At 38.6% G+C, this 21,560-nt stretch overlaps 1 protein-coding gene across 2 annotated transcripts in view; it reads left to right on the top strand.

Moving 5' to 3' along the window:
• The window catches only part of SCAPER (S-phase cyclin A associated protein in the ER), a 115,741-nt gene that overhangs the window by 68,003 nt on the left and 26,178 nt on the right, over positions 1-21,560 (top strand). For both annotated transcript variants that reach the window (XM_053464558.1, XM_053464557.1), the window contains exons 21-23: positions 4,013-4,078; positions 4,456-4,582; positions 17,432-17,547. In XM_053464558.1, coding sequence (XP_053320533.1) covers positions 4,013-4,078; positions 4,456-4,582; positions 17,432-17,547 — 309 coding nt within the window. The remainder of the gene's footprint in view (positions 1-4,012; positions 4,079-4,455; positions 4,583-17,431; positions 17,548-21,560) is intronic.

The raw sequence follows: 21,560 nt of genomic DNA, 5'->3' as shown, positions 1-21,560 counted from the left end.
ACAATAGACATAAAGAGTACTTACCTCCGCTACGAACTTGTTCCACTTCCAACTTCAAACTTGATAGTAGACGCGCGTCACATCCGTCGTCACGTAGCTTGAAGAAGGCGGAGACTGCAGAGCGTGGAGCAGAAGCGGGGAACGCTGGCGGAGGTAAGTAAAAGGAGCCTAGTGCTCCAACGACGAATCGATCACTCGATTAATCGATAACGGAAATCGTCGACAACGATTTCCGTTATCGATTATTATCGATTTTATCGATTCGTTGTTTCAGCTCTAATGTAAACTGTTCGAGGGTTTCCTAAGAGATGCTATTTTGGAGAATCTCAATGAAAATAAATGTATGACTCCATATCAGCATGGGTTTACAAGGGATCGGTCCTGTCAAACTAACCTGATCAGCTTTTATGAGGAGGTGAGCTCAAGACTGGATCGGGGTGAATCGCTGGATGTCATATATCTTGATTTTTCCAAAGCATTCGATACGGTGCCACATAAAAGGCTGGTACATAAAATGAGAATGCTTGGGCTGGGGGAGAATGTGTGTATGTGGGTAAGTAACTGGCTCAGTGATAGGAAACAGAGGGTGGTTATTAATGGTACATACTCTGACTGGGTGACTGTTACTAGTGGGGTACCACAGGGGTCAGTTTTGGGTCCTATTCTTTTTAATATATTTATTAATGACCTTGTAGAGGGATTGTATAGTAAAGTATCAATCTTTGCAGACGATACTAAGCTCTGTAACGTGGTTAACACAATAGAGGACAGTGCACGATTACAAATGGATCTGCATAGGTTGGAGGCTTGGGCTGGGATGTGGCAGATGAGGTTCAACACAGATAAATGTAAGATTATGCACATGGGGAAGAAAAATCCAGGCTGGGAATATGTATTAAATGGGAAAACACTGGGGACGACTGACATGGAAAAGGACTTAGGAGTCTTGGTTAACAGTAAATTTACCTGTAGCGACCAGTGTCGGGCAGCTGCTGCTAAGGCAAATAAAATCATGGGGTGCATCAAAAGGGGCATGGATGCCCATGACAAGGAAATAATTCTACCATTGTATAAGTCACTAGTCAGACCACACATGGATTACTGTGTACAGTACTGGGCACCAGTGTACAAGAAAGATATAGTGGAGCTGGAGAGGGTTCAAAGACGGGCAACCAGAGTAATAAAGGGAATGGAAGGACTACAGTACCCAGAAAGATTATCAGAATTAGGGTTATTTAGTTTGGAAAAAAGACGGCTTAGGGGGGACTTAATAACTATGTATAAATATATAAGGGGGCAGTACAGAGATCACTCCCAGGACCTATTTATACCCAGGACTGTATCTATAACAAGGGGACATCCTCTACGGCTGGAGGAAAGAAGGTTTCTACACCAGCACAGACGGGGGTTCTTTAGAGTAAGAGCGGTGAGACTATGGAACTCTCTGCCAGAGGAAGTGGTAATGGTAAACTCAATAAAAGAGTTTAAAAGGAGCCTGGATGTGTTTCTTGAAAGCAATAATATTACAAGTTATGGATAGTAGATTAATAGGGACAGAACGTTGATCCAGGGATTTATTCTGATTGCCATATTTGGAGTCGGGAAGGAATTTTCCCCCTGGTATGGGGCAATTGGCATCTGCTTCATAAGGGTTTTTTGCCTTCCTCTGGATCAACACGGTAGGGACACAATATGTATATAGGTTGAACTTGATGGACTTTGGTCTTTTTTCAACCTTATGAACTATGTTACTATGTTACTATGTTACTATATATGTAAAATATGCTTTATAGAGTCCTGTTGTTCACCTTTTAGTGTACGATGTACTCTCTTTGCTCTTTCATTAGGGAAAATATACATTTGTTAACCTTAGGCCATGGATTCATTAATAGAACCTAAATAATTACAGTGAGATGCTAAATAGCAATCTATTTAACCCCTTGACAGTTGACGTGCCATGAAGATCACAATGTGATTAGTAAAATACATTTTTATATAAAGTTTATTTTTATGACCAACTTCTACAATTAGCGATATATTGTCGCAAAAAGGTAACTGGCATTTGAAATAACCTGAAATAACATTGTTTTGAAATAGCCACTTGTACTTATTGTCCTACAACTTGCAGAACAAAACAAAAGATTGAGTATTTCTAAACTCAGGACAAATTACAGAAAAAGTACATTTGTTTTCTCATGTTTTATCTTTTGTTTTTATAGTAACTTTTATGATATGATTAAAATAATGGTATCTAAAGAAAGTGTTGGTTGAATTAATGGTGGAAGAGTTTTCCTTTATTTAGATCATGCGCAGAATCGAGACAAGGCACACAACACACATAAATTGAAGCGTTGTCTGATTACATGTTTGGATGACATGGTTTATATAGCATCTTATCTACTTCTAATAGCATGCATCATTCTGATCGGTTACTTTTCAAGCAGGTTACACCTCTTAAGCTGCATAATTAAGAATGGCCTAGACTTGACCCTTTGCATATGTATATATATATATATATATATATATATATATATATATATCATAGAGTAGATGTCTTTGCGTGAACTTATGCATATATCATAGACTAGACATTCCCTGCTTTCTTATGTCTTTGTCAGCAATAATATTTACGATAACATAAGCATTTTTCTAACAGCCCTTATACTACTGAAAAAACAATGTATACTGGGTACAGCAAATGAGAGAAGAAAATGACAGCTAGACATGAGTAACCGCAGAAATGTTAAAATAGCCATTGTCGCAAAGGGCAGCTCTGTCCTTAAGGAGTTAAGAATTCCTGAACTAGCTGAGTCTCAGTGATACAGGTGTTTTGGGGTGTTGTCAGGGGCCTTTAAAAAACTTGTTTAAACTGTTTTTTTTTCATCATACATTACTTCACTTTATAAATGAACCTGTTGTAGGTTCTTTCTTTATACATAGGTCACAGTGAACCAATTTTCCGTTAATGCGGTTTAGTTTATATTACAGTTTTGTAAACTTATTTCTGAATCTAGATCAATATGTTAGCCAGGGCAGAGGGGAAGAAAAGGACAAATTGTGATGAATGGCATATTATTTCCTTACAGAAGTTTTTGTTGGCCTTATTAATATTCTTCATGTCCCAGGGTTATTAAATTGGGTAGGTGAAGATTTATAGGCTGGGGGTATGAACTGTGTGTAACATTTGAGGGTCTGTCAGAGAAACACTTTAATCTGTCAAGGGTCTGTGAACGAAGTGTATGCTTAACAGCAATGTGCTGGTAGGACACCCAGCTAGAGTCAGATCCAGCTTCTTATAATAAATACATTCAAAGGGTATGACAAAACTAGAACGGACAGATTAAATCGATCTGTTACTGTTCACAATTTTACAATCCTGAGGGTATGGGGTGTAGAGAAAACATAAGATGTCTGTATTAGTGGCAAATAAGCTCTTTCTGAATAGGCTGTATGCTTCAATGAAAAAGTGAGTTTTAAGTTTTCATGAATATTGAGAGGGAGGGAGAAAGCTGGACGTGAGTTCAGGAGCTATGAGGCACCACTAGTGAAATCTGGTAAATCTGGTATGGAATACATGGTTCCAGATAATCTGCTCATCCCCTGGCCAAAAGCAAAATGTTACTTCTAGCCATTACTAATTATTAGACATGTGCACGGCGAGCAAAATCACTTCCTGTGATGAAATTTGGGGGCCTTTTTTGTATTCGGAACGACATCCGGGGGGCTCTCCCAAAGGCAGAGGTCCCTGAAACATTCTGTATTTACCTTTCTTTATAGAAATGTTTTTTTAAAAAAAGGTCGTCCCCCCCAGCTTGATCCTTCATGCAGGGGAAAAGTTGCCTGGATTGGGCCTTCATAATGCATGTAGTAGTCAAATTCCCGTTTTCGCAAATGAAATCACTATATTAATATGCAAATTAATATGTGCCATCCATACCAAACTAGTTAGCCATACACTGTAGCCAACATCTGATTTATAATACCAAATGTATGTGTTATTGTTGCCTTTCAGAGCAAAGGAGTATGAAAATACAATGGAGGCCAAAACCCCTGTGACTGATTCTCCATACAAAGCCAAGTGAGTTAATTCTCCATTTTCACAGCATCCTTATTTATTTTATATCCCTGGCTTCTCAACAAGTAATACACTGACCCCAACTTTAAATTTGAAAATCAGGGGATATATATATAATATAATATAATGCGTGTTTTTAAGGCGGTAGAAATGGTAGTGTGAAGCCTAAGAGACACAAGATATTTACAGAAACACTATGACAGAGGTTAACTTTACAAGGGTGTTCTTCCAAAACTTTCAGGGCCAAGGGAGAAGATGGGGAGTTGCGTAATTCTGCATTGCCTTACCGGTTCTTCTGCAACTCCAAAGGTTAATGGGCTTTTGGGCTCCTTGGGTTGAGGTCATCATAAGGAGCTGACTAGTAATTTGTTCACATTCAGGTTGCAGAGACTCACCAAGGATATTCAGAAGCAGCTACAAACGCAGGACAGTGGTGCCTGGCCCACCAATAAAGTATCAGCCCTGGACAGAGCCTTGGGGGAGATTTCCAGGATCCTGGAGAAGCAGGTAACATTCATGTCGGACTAACTTCAAAATGTGTAGCGGTTGATAGATTTATTTCCAGCTTATATAAATTTGTATTGAGTGAAAGGGCCCCTGGATGCACATTAGACTGTGTACTATGATACAACAAAGTGAACCATAATTGGCAGAATTGACTGGATCCTGAGCTAAAGCACTAGGGACTGAATTTGGGTTGTTAATATTACCATCTGTTCTGTAGAGGTTTTGGTATCCTAAAATGTATACAAGACTTAGGTGAGTACTAAACCTTTTTAGGATTCTGTACTGCATATTATTATTATTATTATTATTATTATTATTATTATTATAGAAATAAAATAAAAATACAAGTGCCAACAAGTGGAACTGGAACAAAGCCTTGCATTCCAGCAGTAGCATGAACGGGAAAGCGTGTTATGGTAACAAATTAGTTATCATTGATCTTTTCTGCTCCATGGCTGCCTTCTGCCAGTGAATTATGTTCACATTGTCCAATTTTTTGCCCATACTATTAGGGATGAATAAATATTGTGTTTAGATCTTGACGGCTCCTCGGTTACTTTAGGTTTCTCCGTCTGCGAGTAACTCGCACAGCTGTGTGTCATTACCGGCAGGAAACGCTGCTTCCAACTCCGTAGTCCCGACGCACAGTCCCTTCCAACCAATTCAGATAATGCCATGTTTAATAAAGATTAAATTGTACATTGTGTCAACCTGAAACTTGCAGATAATATTTGCCAAAGATTGTAATTTAATTGCAATGCAATCTTTTTTTTTCTTCTTTTATTGACCTACGTCACAATTTGTTAACTGATAGATAAGTGAACAACAGGTCAGGTAGTTTAATGAGACCCAGACTTTGATGATTGGAAGGCAAAATGAAAGCCCTTTGCATATAAATGTTGCACCTTTCATATAAGAGTAGAATAGCAGTTTCTTGCATCAGCAAGTAAATTAAGGGAGGTTTTTTTCAGTTAAGAAAATAACTATAAGTAAGGATTGCTTAAAAATATGTTTACCTAAAATCTTATTATCTTTAATGAAACAAAAAGATTTTCAGTGAAAACCGCAAAACATTTTAATTATTAGATTGGATATTGGATTAGATTTGATTAGATAGATAATCTTAATTTCTTCTTTGTTAAGTGAAAGAGATTTATAACGTTTTCTTCTGACCATAAATGAATTATTTTTACGGACCTAACAGAGCCACCAGCACAAATCAGTAATATCTGTAGCTCGCATCTAGAAAATACAGAGAACCATAACAGGCAACAGTTGGGTATTCGTGTTCTTGCATTCTCGTTGCATAAAATAAGTACACAATAACGGGATATTTATCACCTGGCTGAAGGTCGTATGTTCTTGGGTGGGGTTTGCCTTTCTTGCCTTTTTTTTGACATTTGTTTATGTTTTTGGTGCAGGCTGTCTAAATGAATCTATTTTACAGGCATTATTCATGAACATGGGTGCAATTTCGCTGCTAGGTCTGTAATAGCTTTCAGTATATGTAGCAGTTGTATGATAAAATTCCAGAGGGGGTATACTTTGTAGACTTACCCGCTCAGGATCTGCCTGTAACTGCTTGTTATCAGATATTGGATATAGCAGCACTGCCACGGAGAGTTATTCCCATTAAAAGCCACAATTGCGGGATTACTTGGACGAGATTTCTTTACATTCCTAACAGAATTCCATGCCAATCAGATAGCGAAGCAGGCTTCAATCCTACAGAGTTCCCCATTAAGTTTAAATCATGTTTGCAAAATTGAGGCCATTAGAGGGGCCCTAGTGGGGTAATATCACTTCCTGCATTAATATCTTATCAGTCGTACGCCATCCATATTGCGGTTACTAAATTACAGAAGAACACGGCTGCCCTTTTACGTGTCACTGAAAAACCCTTGCCCCATACTCTGCATTATTCTTCTGAGATATTACTTCGAGCTTTCTTCATTTTCCTATGTGAAAATGCAATGAATAGCATGCTTGTTGTACACAGCATTAGGTGAGCAGCACTGATAGGATTATTGAAAGCTTCTGGTTTATTATTCCTTCTATAATGACCATTTAGTAATCTATATGAAATGTAGAAGGATTACGGGTTTCTTTTTCTTCAATGTAATATCGGAAAACCTTATGCATTTTAATTACATCAGCCCCTTTCTGCTGATAAGTAAATTTTATATTGACAGAATTACTTTGTGTAGCAGTATATATATATATATATATATATATATATATAACCCCTGCCCAAGTTTCATATTACTACATTTAAAATCTTGCAAAGCAATATCATTTTCAAACTCAAAACAAATTATTAAGTGGCAGTCATTTGGTAAAGTCTTTTTTTTTTTTAAATAAAAGAAAATTAAATATGTTGTTTGCATAGCTCATCAATCCTCACACATTAATGTATGCTAAACCCATCCTTCCCTTCAATAACAGCTTTAAGTCTTTCAGGGTAAGTCTGTATTGGCATTCGCACCGTGTCTGAGAACGTCTGGTCCATTCTTGGAAGATTGGCTCCAGGTTGTTTAGGTTGTTTGGGAGTTGCTTGTTGATGACAATTCTCAAACAGTCCGACAGCTTCTCGGTGGGACTGGGATCAGGGCTTTACCTTGACCACTCTAGGGCATTCACCTTTTTGCTCTTGAGCCTGTACAATGTTGTGTTGGCCTTGTGCTTGGGATCACTGTTCCATGGTTTTGTAGTGGAGCGTAGCAGGTTCTCTTTCATTATTTTCCAGTGTTTATTCATCCCATTCTTCTTTGAGTTTCAATAAGACGCACAATACTGAAGGGATGGTGTGTTTTCATGTATGGGAAGTGCTACATTTGCTCAGCAAAATTGTGGCCAAAATATCTGTCTTGGTTGTAACTGACCATAAAACCTTTTCACGCTTTGTAGCTAGTGCTGCTTTCTGATTTCAGATGCACTGTTTAATGGTACTTTTTGCATAATCACTTCTTTCTTGCCAAGTTCCCATACTGGCTAGTATTATACAGATCTCTTTTATTGTTGAGCAAACTCTGTAGCTCATTCAAAGTTACTGTTGTACAATGATATGGTTGACCCCGGTAAGGGTTCTGAGTATTTTCCAAGGGTGAATGGATAAATAGGCAGATATGCAGACAGGTGATATTTTTCATTTAGTAATGATCCTTATGATCCTTGTTCAGTTTTCTAGCAAAAGTTTTGCTCAAACGTTATTCCCTTTGTGTTCTAAATACAGTTGCATGAATTAGATCTTGAATTGTATCACTATGTTTCCATACGCATGTTTCCGTACGCATTCACAATTCCAACTACAGATGGTGATGAACATGATCAGTACAGCTATGCACAGTAACTTCTGGCTGTAGATTTAAAACTCTGGCGGGCTGTTTAAAGTGCAAGAAGAAATGAACCACTGACTAGATTGTAAGCTTGCAAGACCAGGTCCCTCTTCTCATTTTCTACCTCTTTGTTATTGTGTGTGACTTTAAATGATCCCACTGATTTTAACAGTGCTACGGAATCTGCTGGCGCGATAGAAATTTAATGTGAATGAAGAGGGTGGCACCTGGCACCAGTCACTGCTGGTAGTCTTGCATGTCTCATTCCTTGTCCATGGTACTGAAGGTGCTAATGGGCCATGCCTATCCATTCAGTTCACTGGTCCAGGCATCAACGACACTAGAGCTGTCAATACATCTTTCAGTTGTAGTTCAGGTGGTCGTGCTTGCTCTGAGAAGCATTTTATTTGTGATTGCTGTAACATTTGCTTCAACCTCTTTTCTGAAGATGTGCCAATTGAGAAGGGGTTAATTAATTTAACCCTGTGTTGCCTTTGGGATACCAGATGTATCCATGTGTACTGAAAACACAAAGGGAGAGAATTCCCCCGCAACCCATTACATTCTCTATCACATTCAGTAGTATGTGGCTGTTTTACTCAGTTTAATTGGCTGCAGTGGCAGTTTATTGTGGTTGGAAATTGCTTTTGTTATTTGAGTGTATAATTGCTTAAAAAATATTCCTCTACACTACAAGGAGTTGCCCATCTCCGAAGTTCCTGATCAATAGGTTTCCTGCAGATAGATTTATCTGTGTACGCCTGTGTCTGCACAGGGTCATTCCTGTAAGTGGGCATTAACTCTCTTGTTAGTGGGGGGCGGGAAGAGCCCTGATGGTGTGATCCGTTGACGAGAGGGAGTGCAGTTGACACTCTTAATTGAATTTCCCTGGGGTACTGTTAGTAGTTGGCACAAGTGAGCAGGACAGTATATGGGCCGGATGCATTGTATATTTCCCTTGCTTGTGGAGATCAGATGCAGAAAGTTCCCAGGGGAGAGGAGAGTGCAGGACAATAGCTTTTCACTTACTAAATGGACTGCTTTATGAGCTGCATCGTAATCGAGGTACACAGGAGACTGCCTACTATCCCTTTTCAATCAGTGCATTACCAGTTTCATAGCCCAGAGGAGGCAAACATCACAGTATAAATAATAAAAGCAGGGCTATGCAAGCACCAATCTCCATTCCAGTTCATCCCAAAGCTGTTTTGGGGTTGATGTCAGGGCTCTGTGCCAGTGAAGTTCTTGCACCCCAGACTCATCCAACCACGTCTTTATGGACCTTGCTTTTTTGCACTGGGCCACAGTCATGCTTGAATAAAAAAGGGCCTTTCTTAAACTGTTCCTGCAATTTTGGAAGATAGCATTGTCCAAAATGTCTTGGTATGTCCCCAAGACTCCTGACAGCCAAGACTCCTGACACAAATGCTCTACTGGATGAATGGGCAAAACATCCTACAGAAGCACTGTGGAAAGCCTTCCAAGAAGAGTGGAAGCTGTTTTAGCTGCAAGGGGGGGGTAACTACATATTAATGTCTGTGTATTTAGAATGCATTGTCATATAAGTCCCTGTTTGTGTAATGATCAGGTGTCCCAATACTTTTCTCCATATAGTATATGTGTGGGTTTTGTTATGAAATTGTCTTTGTCCAGCAAAACCCATTATAGCGCAAGTCATGAAACTGTGACTCGAACATTCGTACAAGGCAGTAAAATACATTGACTAATGTCTTCTTTAACTGCTCCTACAACTGTTCCCCATAATTCATCTCCTCGCTGCTCTCATACTTGCTCCCCTGGTGGCTGGCCTGTACAGGGTGCTGGACTCTGATCCTGTCTTGCTTCTTTTCTTCAAGTATATTGTTTGCTATAATTCAGTTTGTGCCCTAATGACCGACCTGTTTTTTTCTACTTCAAAACCATTAACCCCATCTTTATTATTGTGCATGTTATACCTAATCTGTAGCACAATGTAATCTAATTGTGACTATTATTATATGTCTTCTTTGATCAGTGACATGAGGGATGTTTAGGAGTGATGGAAAAGTAAATTGCAAATATAAATGTATCAGTAGTTATAACAGAGTTATGTTAAGGGTTTAGTGGAAGTGATCAGTCATTTTACTGAGTAATATGAGAACAGGAACTTACTTGACAGCATGACAGCAGTCAGCTTGCCATACAAATACTTTTATTAACTCTGGGTAGATAGAGCATAGCCCTATCCAGGGTCATCTTTAATATTAATTGAATCCTGGACAATCATTTGCTTGAACCCCCCCCCCATTCCACGGCATACAATCACAAATAATAATAAACATTATAGCGGCTGTAATTGATACATTATCATGAAAGAGGAGTAAATTGGGAGTTATGATGCAAGGTTTAAAAGGTTAATCATGGTAAGAGGAATTGCGTCGATGATATTCAAAAAATGGTATGGGGCTAGAGTGAGAGAAACAGAATAGTAAAACAAGGGGAGTCGGTACATTTTCAAGGATTAGTCATGTGAGGACTCTTAAGGCTGGTAAGGTTTCTGGGTGTAAAAGTTGTGAGTAAAGTGATTTGGTCAGCAGGTTTATAACAATAAGAGAATTGGGGTGAGTTGGGCATCATATATTTATTTATTCAAGGTCATATTACATAATATATAACAGTATGTAGCTTTATGTAGTATTAATGAGCATCGACTTCAAAAAATGATCTAACCCCGTAACCAGGGAGATTTAAGTTAGGCTTTGTTAGAATGAGGCTAAACTGTTCCCTGACATGGTTTCTAAGTGGATTGAACAACGTGCTGGCAGCTTAGCCAGGTTTGGTACAGAAAATAGATTAGCACATATTGGATAACAGCGTTTATGCTGGAAAAGAAGATTAAAAGGGCTTTTAATCGGATCTGACCTGACATTTTGATCTTGGTTTGGAGTCAGCTGGGCTCTGTGTGTCAAGAAAAGCAGAAGGGGTGAATTTTTAGAATATTAGAATAGGCCAACCCAATCTGAGCATATACCGGTATTATTGCAAACTTTGAGGTGTCTGACCTCCCAATGGATCGGCAAAAAGTTTCACAGAAACACTACAAAATCTTATGGAAAACCTTCCCAGAAGAGTAGAAGCTATTATAGCTGCAAAGGGGAACCAACTACTTATTAATATTTAAGTATTCAGAATGAAGTATCCTAAAATTCCCTGTTGGTGTAATGGCCATGTGTCCCAATACTTTTGTCCATATAGTGTATACGTATATATGCATGTGCATACATCTGTGATTCTAATGTTCTAATACTGATGCCGTCACCACTAAATACTGCAGTGTTCGCCATGTTTTGCTTATTATATCCTTCCCATCTAGGCCCTTTGCTCAGGAATACATGTCCACGTAATATAGAGTGCTTCTGGCTTCTTGATTTCTGAACTGTTTCATCCCCTTGTAGACCTGAATTGTATGAGCAGGGCCCTTTCCCCCTGATATTTCAGTGAAGTCTCTGTCTTGCCAATGATCTTGTCATTAGCTTAAAGCTGTGGAACATACTGGCCACTGCTGCAATGTTATTTAAGTTGTAATACAGGTACAATATGTGACTGCATTCCAGACAAAATGCTGTGCAGTAAAAGATCAATGAGGCATGTATTCCAACCACCTATTCCACATTTCCACTAAACTGGTTCCCTCCTTTTTTGGTGACTTTTTCATGTTTTCTGTTTCATCCTACCTTCTGACCTAGGTTAATGTACCTTCCTGGCATAAGATAAGCAACATGTGCTGCTCCTGCTCTGTCCACCAAGGGCACGGTTTCTGTTATCTCTATTCTTCTCCTCTGTCCAAGTGTATTTACCTCACAGCGGTACACAGAGCTTTGAAGCACCCGCATATTGGTTTTACCTGGTTACCCATTTGTGCCAACGTTTTACCTTGATGCAGTAATTAACATGAAAAGCTTAACATGAAAATCTTCTGTAGTGTAAAACATATTTTTATTTTTTTCTGCTTTGCTTATAATTGGACAACAGTAATCAATAATATGCCATTAAACTGTCATTATGGACAACAGTTGAATGCATAAAACCAATAGACCAAGTCTTTGTTTACAAGTACAGTGCTTAGAGGCACTGATATGTTATAATGCAGGGGTGTCCAACCTGCGGCCCTCCAGCTGCTGCAGGACTACATCTCCCATAATGCTCTTTCAGCTAAGGGGCTGGCTGAGGAGTATGGGAGATATAGTCCTGCAGCAGCTGGAGGGCCGCAGGTTGGACACCCGTGTTATAATGCTTTGTAAGAGAAATTGGAGTCCTTTGTATCAGTGATCTTCCACTAGAGGGCCAGATCCAGAAGTAATGTCTTACACTGGTCCCATATTGAATGTGTGCGTACATGTAATATAATTAATAAAAATGGGTCCTTCAAATTTTGGGGGATATTTTTGAGAATTAAAGGGGTTTGAGTACCCAGTCCCCACCATATAATTCACCCTTTTGCTTAATAAAACCACTTAGTCTAACTTGTCTTACTGTTTCTATAATATTTCCCTATATCTCCTTTGTATCGATACCTTTAAGTCCACAGAGAGTTCTGAGACTTTCAAATTTATGAACTAGGTTTAGCTGCTAACTATAATGTTTGCATAGAGTTCTTATAATGTTCTTTTCTGTTTGTAATCTCTTTGGCCTCTTTTTTCCTCTAGTGCTAATGTGTAACTAGTATACAAAATCAGTAGAGGATTCCAATGGTTTCAAAATTGTCTGGTGCTTATTATATAACACATTTGACGTTTGACTCCTGCATCAGGAAAGAACGAAAATGTTTTTTGATGACTGAAGACAAAGTCATCATATAAAGCCATCCATACGGAACAGAATTTAGAACAAACGGTCTGAGGTCCTTATCACTGTTATTGAAAACTACTTGTCGTTATACCTGAATAATGTATTATTACCATGAAACCATTCACCAGTGTTGATAGTGACAATAAATAAGGATGTAAAGCTAAGTTATCTTATATATATATTGTTGTCTGACAGTATCATATGAGATACATAGCATCTGCCCAATTCTATTAATATTGTCAAGCTACCTCAGCCTTGGATGGAAATAAGATTTTAGCTTCCATAAAATATATTAAAGGTAGTGTTACTTATATGTTAATTACTTTGCTTAATTGATATTTTTAAGGAAAGCATTCTAGTGAAGAGCTAAAAGATCACTGCACCCTTCTTTTCTAAACAAGTGTTATATATTTTTGCATTTAAAAAAAGAAAGAAAGATTAGAAATTCTGTTTACTTCTGAACTCTGGAGCCAGGATGAGTGCATTGGGAGCCCTCAAATATGAACCCAAACAATGTCTATCACCTGTGTGGTACATGGTTGGTAAGATGGACCCAGGATGTCCCCAGTATGGTCCCCTCTCTGTGATCGCTTTTATCAGTCGTGGAGAAATAAGTACCCTATTGTAGTGTGGCTGCAGACATGGCTGCTTTCTACCATGGTAATTTATCATGGAGGAAAATGTCTTACCCTCAGCACTCAAAAGGTTAAACCTGTCTGGAAAAATATAAATGCCCCCCCTTTAGAAGTGCTGTTAAAGAATCTCAGATTTCAGTCTAAAGTTTTCTTTTTTTGTGTGGGTTCAGACCTCACTCTGATTGCCTGTCTGTTTACAGTAAATATTAATAAATGATTTTAAGAGCTTCGGGCATTTGGTTTTGCGAGTAGATGTTATAGTAGCCTGCTTGTGTTGAAATATTCATGTCTACCCACATTCAGGCACGAAATTGATCAGAGCAAGGTAGAAATGACTCAGCCTTGGTGCTAATGTTTAGGAACATCTCCTGATAGTAATCTAATTCAGCCATTCTCTTAGCCGCAAATCTCTAGGAGATTCCCCGTAGTCAGTGAATTATTACAACAGTATCAGTTCTGTTCAGCATTTAAATGATCAGATTTAAGAGGGGTTAGATTTCTTGATTTGGGGTCAGATTCTTGTAATGCTAACATTCTGTATAATATTATTTGCCCTGATCTGAAAGAAAATTCTGCCGCATTCCAATTGTAGACCATAAATTTTGACATGATCATCAGGCTATAAATCCATATTTAGGTAGAAATCATAGCTTCCATTAAAGTGAAGGTTGCTGCTGAAACTCATACAAGTTAATTCAAATAGATATGCCATTCATATTAAAGAAAATATAGGAGGAATAGCAGTCGCAGCGTTCCTGGCTAGATGAGGATAAGTATCAACTAGCCAATTAAAAAGTTGCCAGTTCTCTGTGCGTGGCATCTAATTAAATCTCAGCAGCTGCCTCGACTGTAATTAGGTAAAGGTTCCCATGCAGCTATATATGATGTGACAAGTATGCTACTTGACTATTATCCCATTACTGAGAAATGAGACAATATGATTTAAACCTTATCTCAGAGATGATAAAACATATTGGGGTGAAATACCCTGTAATCAAAATGACCTCGGAAAGTAATATCATAGATGAAAACATGGACCTTGAATAACTGCTATGGAGTTTTGCTTAAAATAAATTGAGCTTATATGGAATCTTGATCTTGACTTATCCTACCTTATGTCATATTAAAAGCTGACAGGTACTGAGTGATATATATATATATATATATATAGATATCTATATATATATATATAGATATATAGATATCTATCTATATATATATATATATATACACACCCATCCAGTCGGAAGAGGTAACAGCAAAAGTTATTTGGAATTCTAAGCATCGGTCTGACAATGAAGGCATTGATGGAAAAGTTCTGAATTGCATAGCATTGTCCTTAGATAGTCCATATAACAATGTGATTTGTCTATTTTGTTTTTTGGCAGATCCATCTATGCATTTTACTCTTTTTAAAAATGTATTTACAGCTAAATAGATTTAGTTATATTTGTCCATCCCTGTGATTCTATGTCAAAATGTTGAAAGTAACAAATCCTAGTTACTGTTTAAACAATGCTTTGAGAAGCGTACTGGGTACTTGTAGGGTGGTAGGAACGTTTAGCCTTGTTAGCAGAGGCTTGTACAGAAGTGTTGCTTATGAATAGGTTACTGAGCGTTGCCTGGATAAAAGGCAGAGAAGGCATACCTCAGGGCAGGCATTGTGTGAGATATAGCCCATTGTGCATGAATGAATCCATTCTAAAACACTAAAAATGGATCCAGTCATTTTTACTGCATTTCATACACGTGACCGCTCCTAAAAGGTTATTAACTTTACTTAGACAGGTCTTACCCGTAGGTTTGTAAAAGGCTGAGACAGCCCCTCCTCAGACATACACAGTGGGCAGCATGAGTCAAGTACAAAGCTGCCCTGACCCATCAAGAGAGCATCTCCACCTTAACAGCTGTTGCTCCTTTCATTAGCCAGGGTAATAGTTATTTGTCTACATAATTGGAAGGATCCATGTGCAGCATAGTTCATGTTATGTGTCTTCTAGCCCCCGCCCCCACCCCCGCTGTATTTCTGGAAGAGGACTGCTAATCCGATTAGTCCTCTGTCAGTCAAACTACAGTTCATGGAGGTAAAGAGCCATTAATCAGTTGAGACAGGTCTGTGCCACACACATACAGTTTGAATACATTCTAACACTGACCATGAGACATCAATATCACATGGCCTGTCAATTCTATGCTTAATCTGAGAAATAAGCACTGTTTGCCAATGCATGGCACACTGGCTGCTGGAAAATGCAGCTTTCATACACCCTGGCCAATGTTTTATGATGGCAGTTGTTAACAAACTTGGCTTCATCAGAATGGTAACCCACAGCAACCGAGATGCTAGCATTTGTCTGTACTTTGTGAAGGACGTTCTGCAACATCTAGGGAGCTGGTCACCATTCTGGGAAATATAGTCTTTTGTGAACTGCAAAAAAAAAAAAAAGAAACACAGATGCCAATACATGAAAATCTTCTGTTTATACTCCAAATATAAGTAATAATAGTAATATCATTATTTATTTATGGAGCACCAACACCGAAGTAGCTAACCTTTACCTAATATCCCTTATAGTGTTTTGCACCATTTCTATGCCCTAACTGATAATAAGACCAGCGCACAATATCCGAGCCATTTGCAAACCCAGACTAATTATATCTTCATTATTTGTAACTAAGTATAACATCGGGTTTCAGTGGCACCTTCTCTTATCTGCAATCACAGTGTAGCAGTTGTATCTACAATATAGGAAAAAACCCTTTATTGCAGTGCAATCATCCCAGTTTCAGTTGTTAAGTGTTAGCCCAGGCAGTGACATTATGTGTACATTAACACTTAGCCACTTATATATCTTTGTTTCCCGTACAGTAATAAGACTTCTATTTGGCTGACAGCATAACTGTAAATTCTGTGTGTGTGCGGATTCCCGGGGAAAGCAATGGAAAAGCAGCTACATTACCTTGCTGAGTGGTATAGAGCAGTAGAACTTTTTCTTTTTTATTTGGAAACAAAAACCTCATGTGATTGGGCAATAAATAGTTTAAATCCCAATTCCTTTCCCTTTCATCTGCTCGCACATTGTCACATTGCCCAGTACTCCCGTTTTCTGCTTTGAAGACGCGCAGCTATAAAATGTTTCTCTCCAAGGACTACTAAACAGGACTTCTATTTGGTTTTTCTAAGGGTTGCCGTCATAATGTGTTCTGGGATCAAATGAAAACAAAAAATATATGCATTTTTCACATGACATTAATGGCAAAAAAAGTGTAATTCAACCCTTCAAAGGGAAACAAGTAGCTTCAGTAATCAATACCTTTGCAAGCAGCTAACAAGCAAAGGAAAGCATTTAGTTAATTTTTGTCAGCAGATCCATCCATTCTGATGTTCTCTCTACTAGACTGTGGTCTTCTATCCAGCACAAGTGCTAGTAGCCTGATTTGTGTTCCCATACCAGCAGTCTAAGAATGCCTAGTTTTATCTTTCTGGATCAGTTTTCCCTAAATATATGTAAACCTTTATTTATTTATTATTATTATTATCATTCATGGCGGTTCTGGCTTTTCTTTACTGTGACTAATTACTGGAAGGCCTATCTTTCCTTGAATAGCAGAAATCCACCCTCAGGGATACTTACGTGGGATGCTCTTTAATGGCAAACTGTAGCAGGTGTTGGACATAGAAAAAGCAAGTTACTTAGTAGATTATGTTACTTTTTAGAATGACCGACACATCTGTTGACACAATATAACAATGCGTAGTGTCCTGGGGCATCTTCCAGAACCTCTTGATTAAACACAACCGAGTAACAGACTCACCATCTATTATGCGTAGAAAAAGAAAATGCAGGAGCGATGACTTATTTTATTCTAGTTTATATCTGTGGAGCCCAGGACATTTTATCACTTTACAGACTGAAATAAAAAAGAGCACAGGAAAGGAGGCAAGCAGGGTCTGCATCTGATATTTTATTGTGTGTTTTCCAAGTTTTAATATATGATTCTCGGTTACGGATGAGCTGAGTTCTCCTGTTTTTCTCCTCCTTTTCCCACAGAACGCGGCTGATCAGATAGCATTCCGGGCAGCAGGTGGACTTTCTGTCCTAGAACAGATTTTGCAGACAGCAACCCCAGTATGCAACTCCAGTCCGGCCACCCGTCTGCCATTCAAGTAAGGTACCAGTGATCACAGGGATATATTGTCTGCAATTGACATCTGAACAGAATGGATGACCCCTTGTTTGCATCTATTAAAAAAAAAACTTTCCCAGTATGTTTATTGTAGTAGAAACATAGGAGTATATTTGACCCATCTAATCTTGTGAAAAAAATCTACCTTAAAAAACAAATATTGTCATTGTTTATCTCATTAAAATTGCTCAGGTTTCACTAAATTTGTAGTCATTAAGGCAAACTTTCTTTACTTCAATGAGTAGTGCTAAACAAGGTGTATATCTGCCCCTTTCCAACTGAATAGCACTTTAACATAAATAGATATTTCCTGTTAACTTTGCCTTCCAATTTTTACTGTCCATACACACATCTGTTCATTTATAAGGGATTTGAACCAGCTGATTTGAGTGACCTAAATCTGTAATGAAAAGCGCCAATTAGAGTTGGTTTATGTTGACATTTCTGAGCTTCCTTCTAACAACCCAAATGTCAGAAGCCAGACTGGGGATGAGTCTCGGGCTGAAATTCCAAACTTACTAGAGGCCTGTGCTGGAGGAGCATCGACCATAGCTCACTCACAATAAGCCAGTAACACCTTCTACATCTGCATTGTATAGTGCATAGATGTTTGTACACCAACTCAAGAAACGTGTTCTCAAGTCATCATATGCACTTTCCTCCTGCAAATGCATAGAGAGGTCTAGCCCCCAGCTACTTGACTTGCAGAACATACGTTAAGTTACCCACTTATTCAACTAGTTCTCCTTCCATCTCAAGTACACGTGCTGTCTGTAGGCATCTGATTTATGAAGAGTATTTATTCCGTCACACAAGAGCTGTGTGACATAGAGTGCCTGGGCCAGATGGTGGAGGGACTGCATGGCCAGATGGGGAGGCGGAGAAAGGCACCTGGGTCACATAGATATTCATACCTCAGCATCTTTATTTACTGACATCACTGTTAACTCCATGGCTGCCAGAAAGATTTATATAGATAGATAGATGTATATATATATGTATGTATATATATATATATATATGTATATATATATATATATATATATAATGTATATGTATGAATCATCCATTCACTCCTAGTTTCAGCATAAGAAATAATATCGCCTTTGTAAACTAATGACTTAAAATCCTACTTTTACATTTTTCGGTTGAAGGTAAGAGTCCTCTTGTTGCCAGATAAAATGTACTATGTACCAGTATTGCCACGCAATACATATTAGTGTGTGTGTAGTGCAGGGGTAGCCTGGATTTCATTCATATTCTAATGTGTCAGCATTAAAGGGTTTTTTTTAAAAACCATTTTTATTGTGAACTAATCACAGCAAGTATGTCCACATTAATGACGACAAATATAAAAAAGAGGGTATTCAGATCCAAAAGGCTGATCCTGTCTCCCTAAAGATGAAATAAATAAACAATATTATTAAAGATTAGCTGTGCCGTACTGTGCCAGCATCGCAAAAGTTATTTTTAAAACCCTGGGTTTTTTTTACTGTTACTCTTTTTGTTTTTACTTCCCTACTTAAATCATTAGAACTAACCACATGAAAAGCATGTTAATTTGCAGCTTGCTACCATGTATTAATACGCAAGCTGTTTCCCCAATTACAATTGACAGAATTCTGGTCCTCTGGTACCTTACATTGACCCTTTATAGCAAGTGTTTGGCAAACATCCAAAAAAATCAATTAAGGGGATTTTTCTCTTAAATCTAACTCTAAAAAAAAAAAAAAAAAACGTTTCAAGAATAACACAATGAGAGCGCAACAAAAAACAATGTTTGTTGTTGCCATAAACATTTTTCAAGTGATATCCCTTCAGGTGGACATAGTTGAATTGCACCTGTTTTCACACTTTTAAACCTTTAATTATGTTTGGTTGAATAATATTATTTAACAACTTGTGTAATAATCATGCAATGATTTATCAACAAATCCCAATGAGTATAGACTAACATTGCAAGCTCTTTGTAATCAGGGAGTTATAATTAACAGAAGGGTGATCACTCGCATATAAAGCTGATACAAATTGAGTTTAAAGGTTGCTCATTGGAATTCACAGTGCAGAGCTGAGATATCCATTACTAGACCTTGTTCCGTAATGAGGGGTAGCACTAGTATACCCCTGAACCAATTTAACTCTTTCCTTTATCTCTCTACATTACTTTTCCCCTTTCCTGAGTTTATTTTTAGTTGATATAGAGAGGAGTAAATTCTGACGTATTTGGATTATGGGAAGGTGGGGTAAGCCTAGGGATAGTGGTACGGTGCCCCCTCCCAAAAAAAAAAAACCATAAAACACTCACTCTAATATCACTCACTTACACGCATACACACACACACACACACACACACACTATCTCCCTCCTCTCCCTTACACCACTACCTCCTTCTGACACTCTTAACACCACACACCATACAAATAGTCTTACACCATGTGCTGACAGCTACCCACATGCTAACACTATATACTTACACACACTCTAGGTCCATTCAGTAAGACAGACGCGTGGCCTCCCCTTCCCTCCTTAACGCACATAGGACTGTGTCTTCAATACATCTCCTACTGTCCTCCCTACTACCACAGGGACACGTAACACCCGCCTTAGCACGTGCCTGAAGAGGGGACAATCTACTGTAAGGGACCAGAAGCTCTATGTCTTAAATGGTTACTCCTTTATACCTTCTGTCTCTGCCAGGCACTTACCAATAAATACATATAAGCTTCAATGTCTGCCCGGGGCAGTGTTCTTTCTTTCATTGTGGCTCCAGCCCTTCACAGGAAGCTCTCATCTCATATAGCCCAGGTCACATTATATCTAAAATATAGTTCTTAATATTTGTAGCTGTATCCTAATGCCAGGAAACAGAAATGTGAAATGAATTTAAATATTTGCTTCTGTTTGAGCCACTGTGCTATATTGTCTATATTGATTTAACTTTCTCTTTTATCCCCCCCCTGTCCCAAATATAACCCTAACTAGACTTGCCAGTTACCATGACCATTTCTGGATACATCCAAGAGAAATCTGTCATCAACCTTTTTGTAATTCTGTTGATGATTAAACACAGACTTAAGTGGGGTTGTGCGGTTTTGTATTTTGTACATAGAAGTGCCTATTTGCCTAACACTGCATGTTATTTGTTTATTTTTCTTTGATTTTTCTGACAGTTTGCCTTTCTTCATGGTGTTACAAATTAACACACAGCTATGAAGATGCCAATTAACTGAATCCTTAATCTATTGTCTTACTTGCGTGGGCTAGCGGTCCTCCCGTGTACTCGGTTCCTGAATATACAAAATTGTTTGTTAATGTTATTGTTAATTTTCACCATCATCCCTAATAGTGTTATGGCAGCATTTAAAGAAACGCTCAGTCTTTCAATGTCCCACCTACTGTCTCTGTGTCTCTAAATGTCCGTGTCTTGTTCTCCCCTTTTCTCCTTTGTCCTCTACTCCGCTTCTACTTCTTCTTTGTGTTCTCAGCGCCTTCATTCTTCTTTTTTCTGTGAGGATCCGCTGTGTGAACCTGGCCTCCCGGAGCACTTCCGCATCAAGGTGGCGCCTTGGCGCACATCATGTGAACAGCCTGTTCCCCGGGTGGAGATTGTCCCCGTGGTGTAAGCCAAGGTGCTGCCCTGATGCAGAAGTGCTCTAGGAGGCCGGGGTAACGCAACAAATCAGTGAAGAAAACAAGAAGTGAAGCTGTGGGAAAAGGGATGGGGAAGGAGACGTTGGGAGAGAGTGTTGAAAGGAACCTAATGTATTTACCGTACTTGCCGGCGTATAACACGCACCGGCGTATAACACGCACCCTCCCCAGGACCGGAAGTGAGGAAGACGTCGCTGCAAATCGTGCAGCTCTAGGATTTATCGGCGTATAACACGCAGGTAGGGTTTCAGCTTCGTATTTAGGTTTAAAAAGTGCGTGTTATACGCCGATAAATACGGTACATATGTTCCCATTATATTTTTGCTTCAGTTGACATCGCT

Source organism: Spea bombifrons, chromosome 4, assembly GCF_027358695.1.
Source record: "Spea bombifrons isolate aSpeBom1 chromosome 4, aSpeBom1.2.pri, whole genome shotgun sequence".
In the NCBI taxonomy this organism is placed as follows: Eukaryota; Metazoa; Chordata; class Amphibia; order Anura; family Pelobatidae; genus Spea; species Spea bombifrons.
Note: the sequence above shows the minus strand (reverse complement) of the source record. Positions and strands in the feature narration are given on the sequence as shown.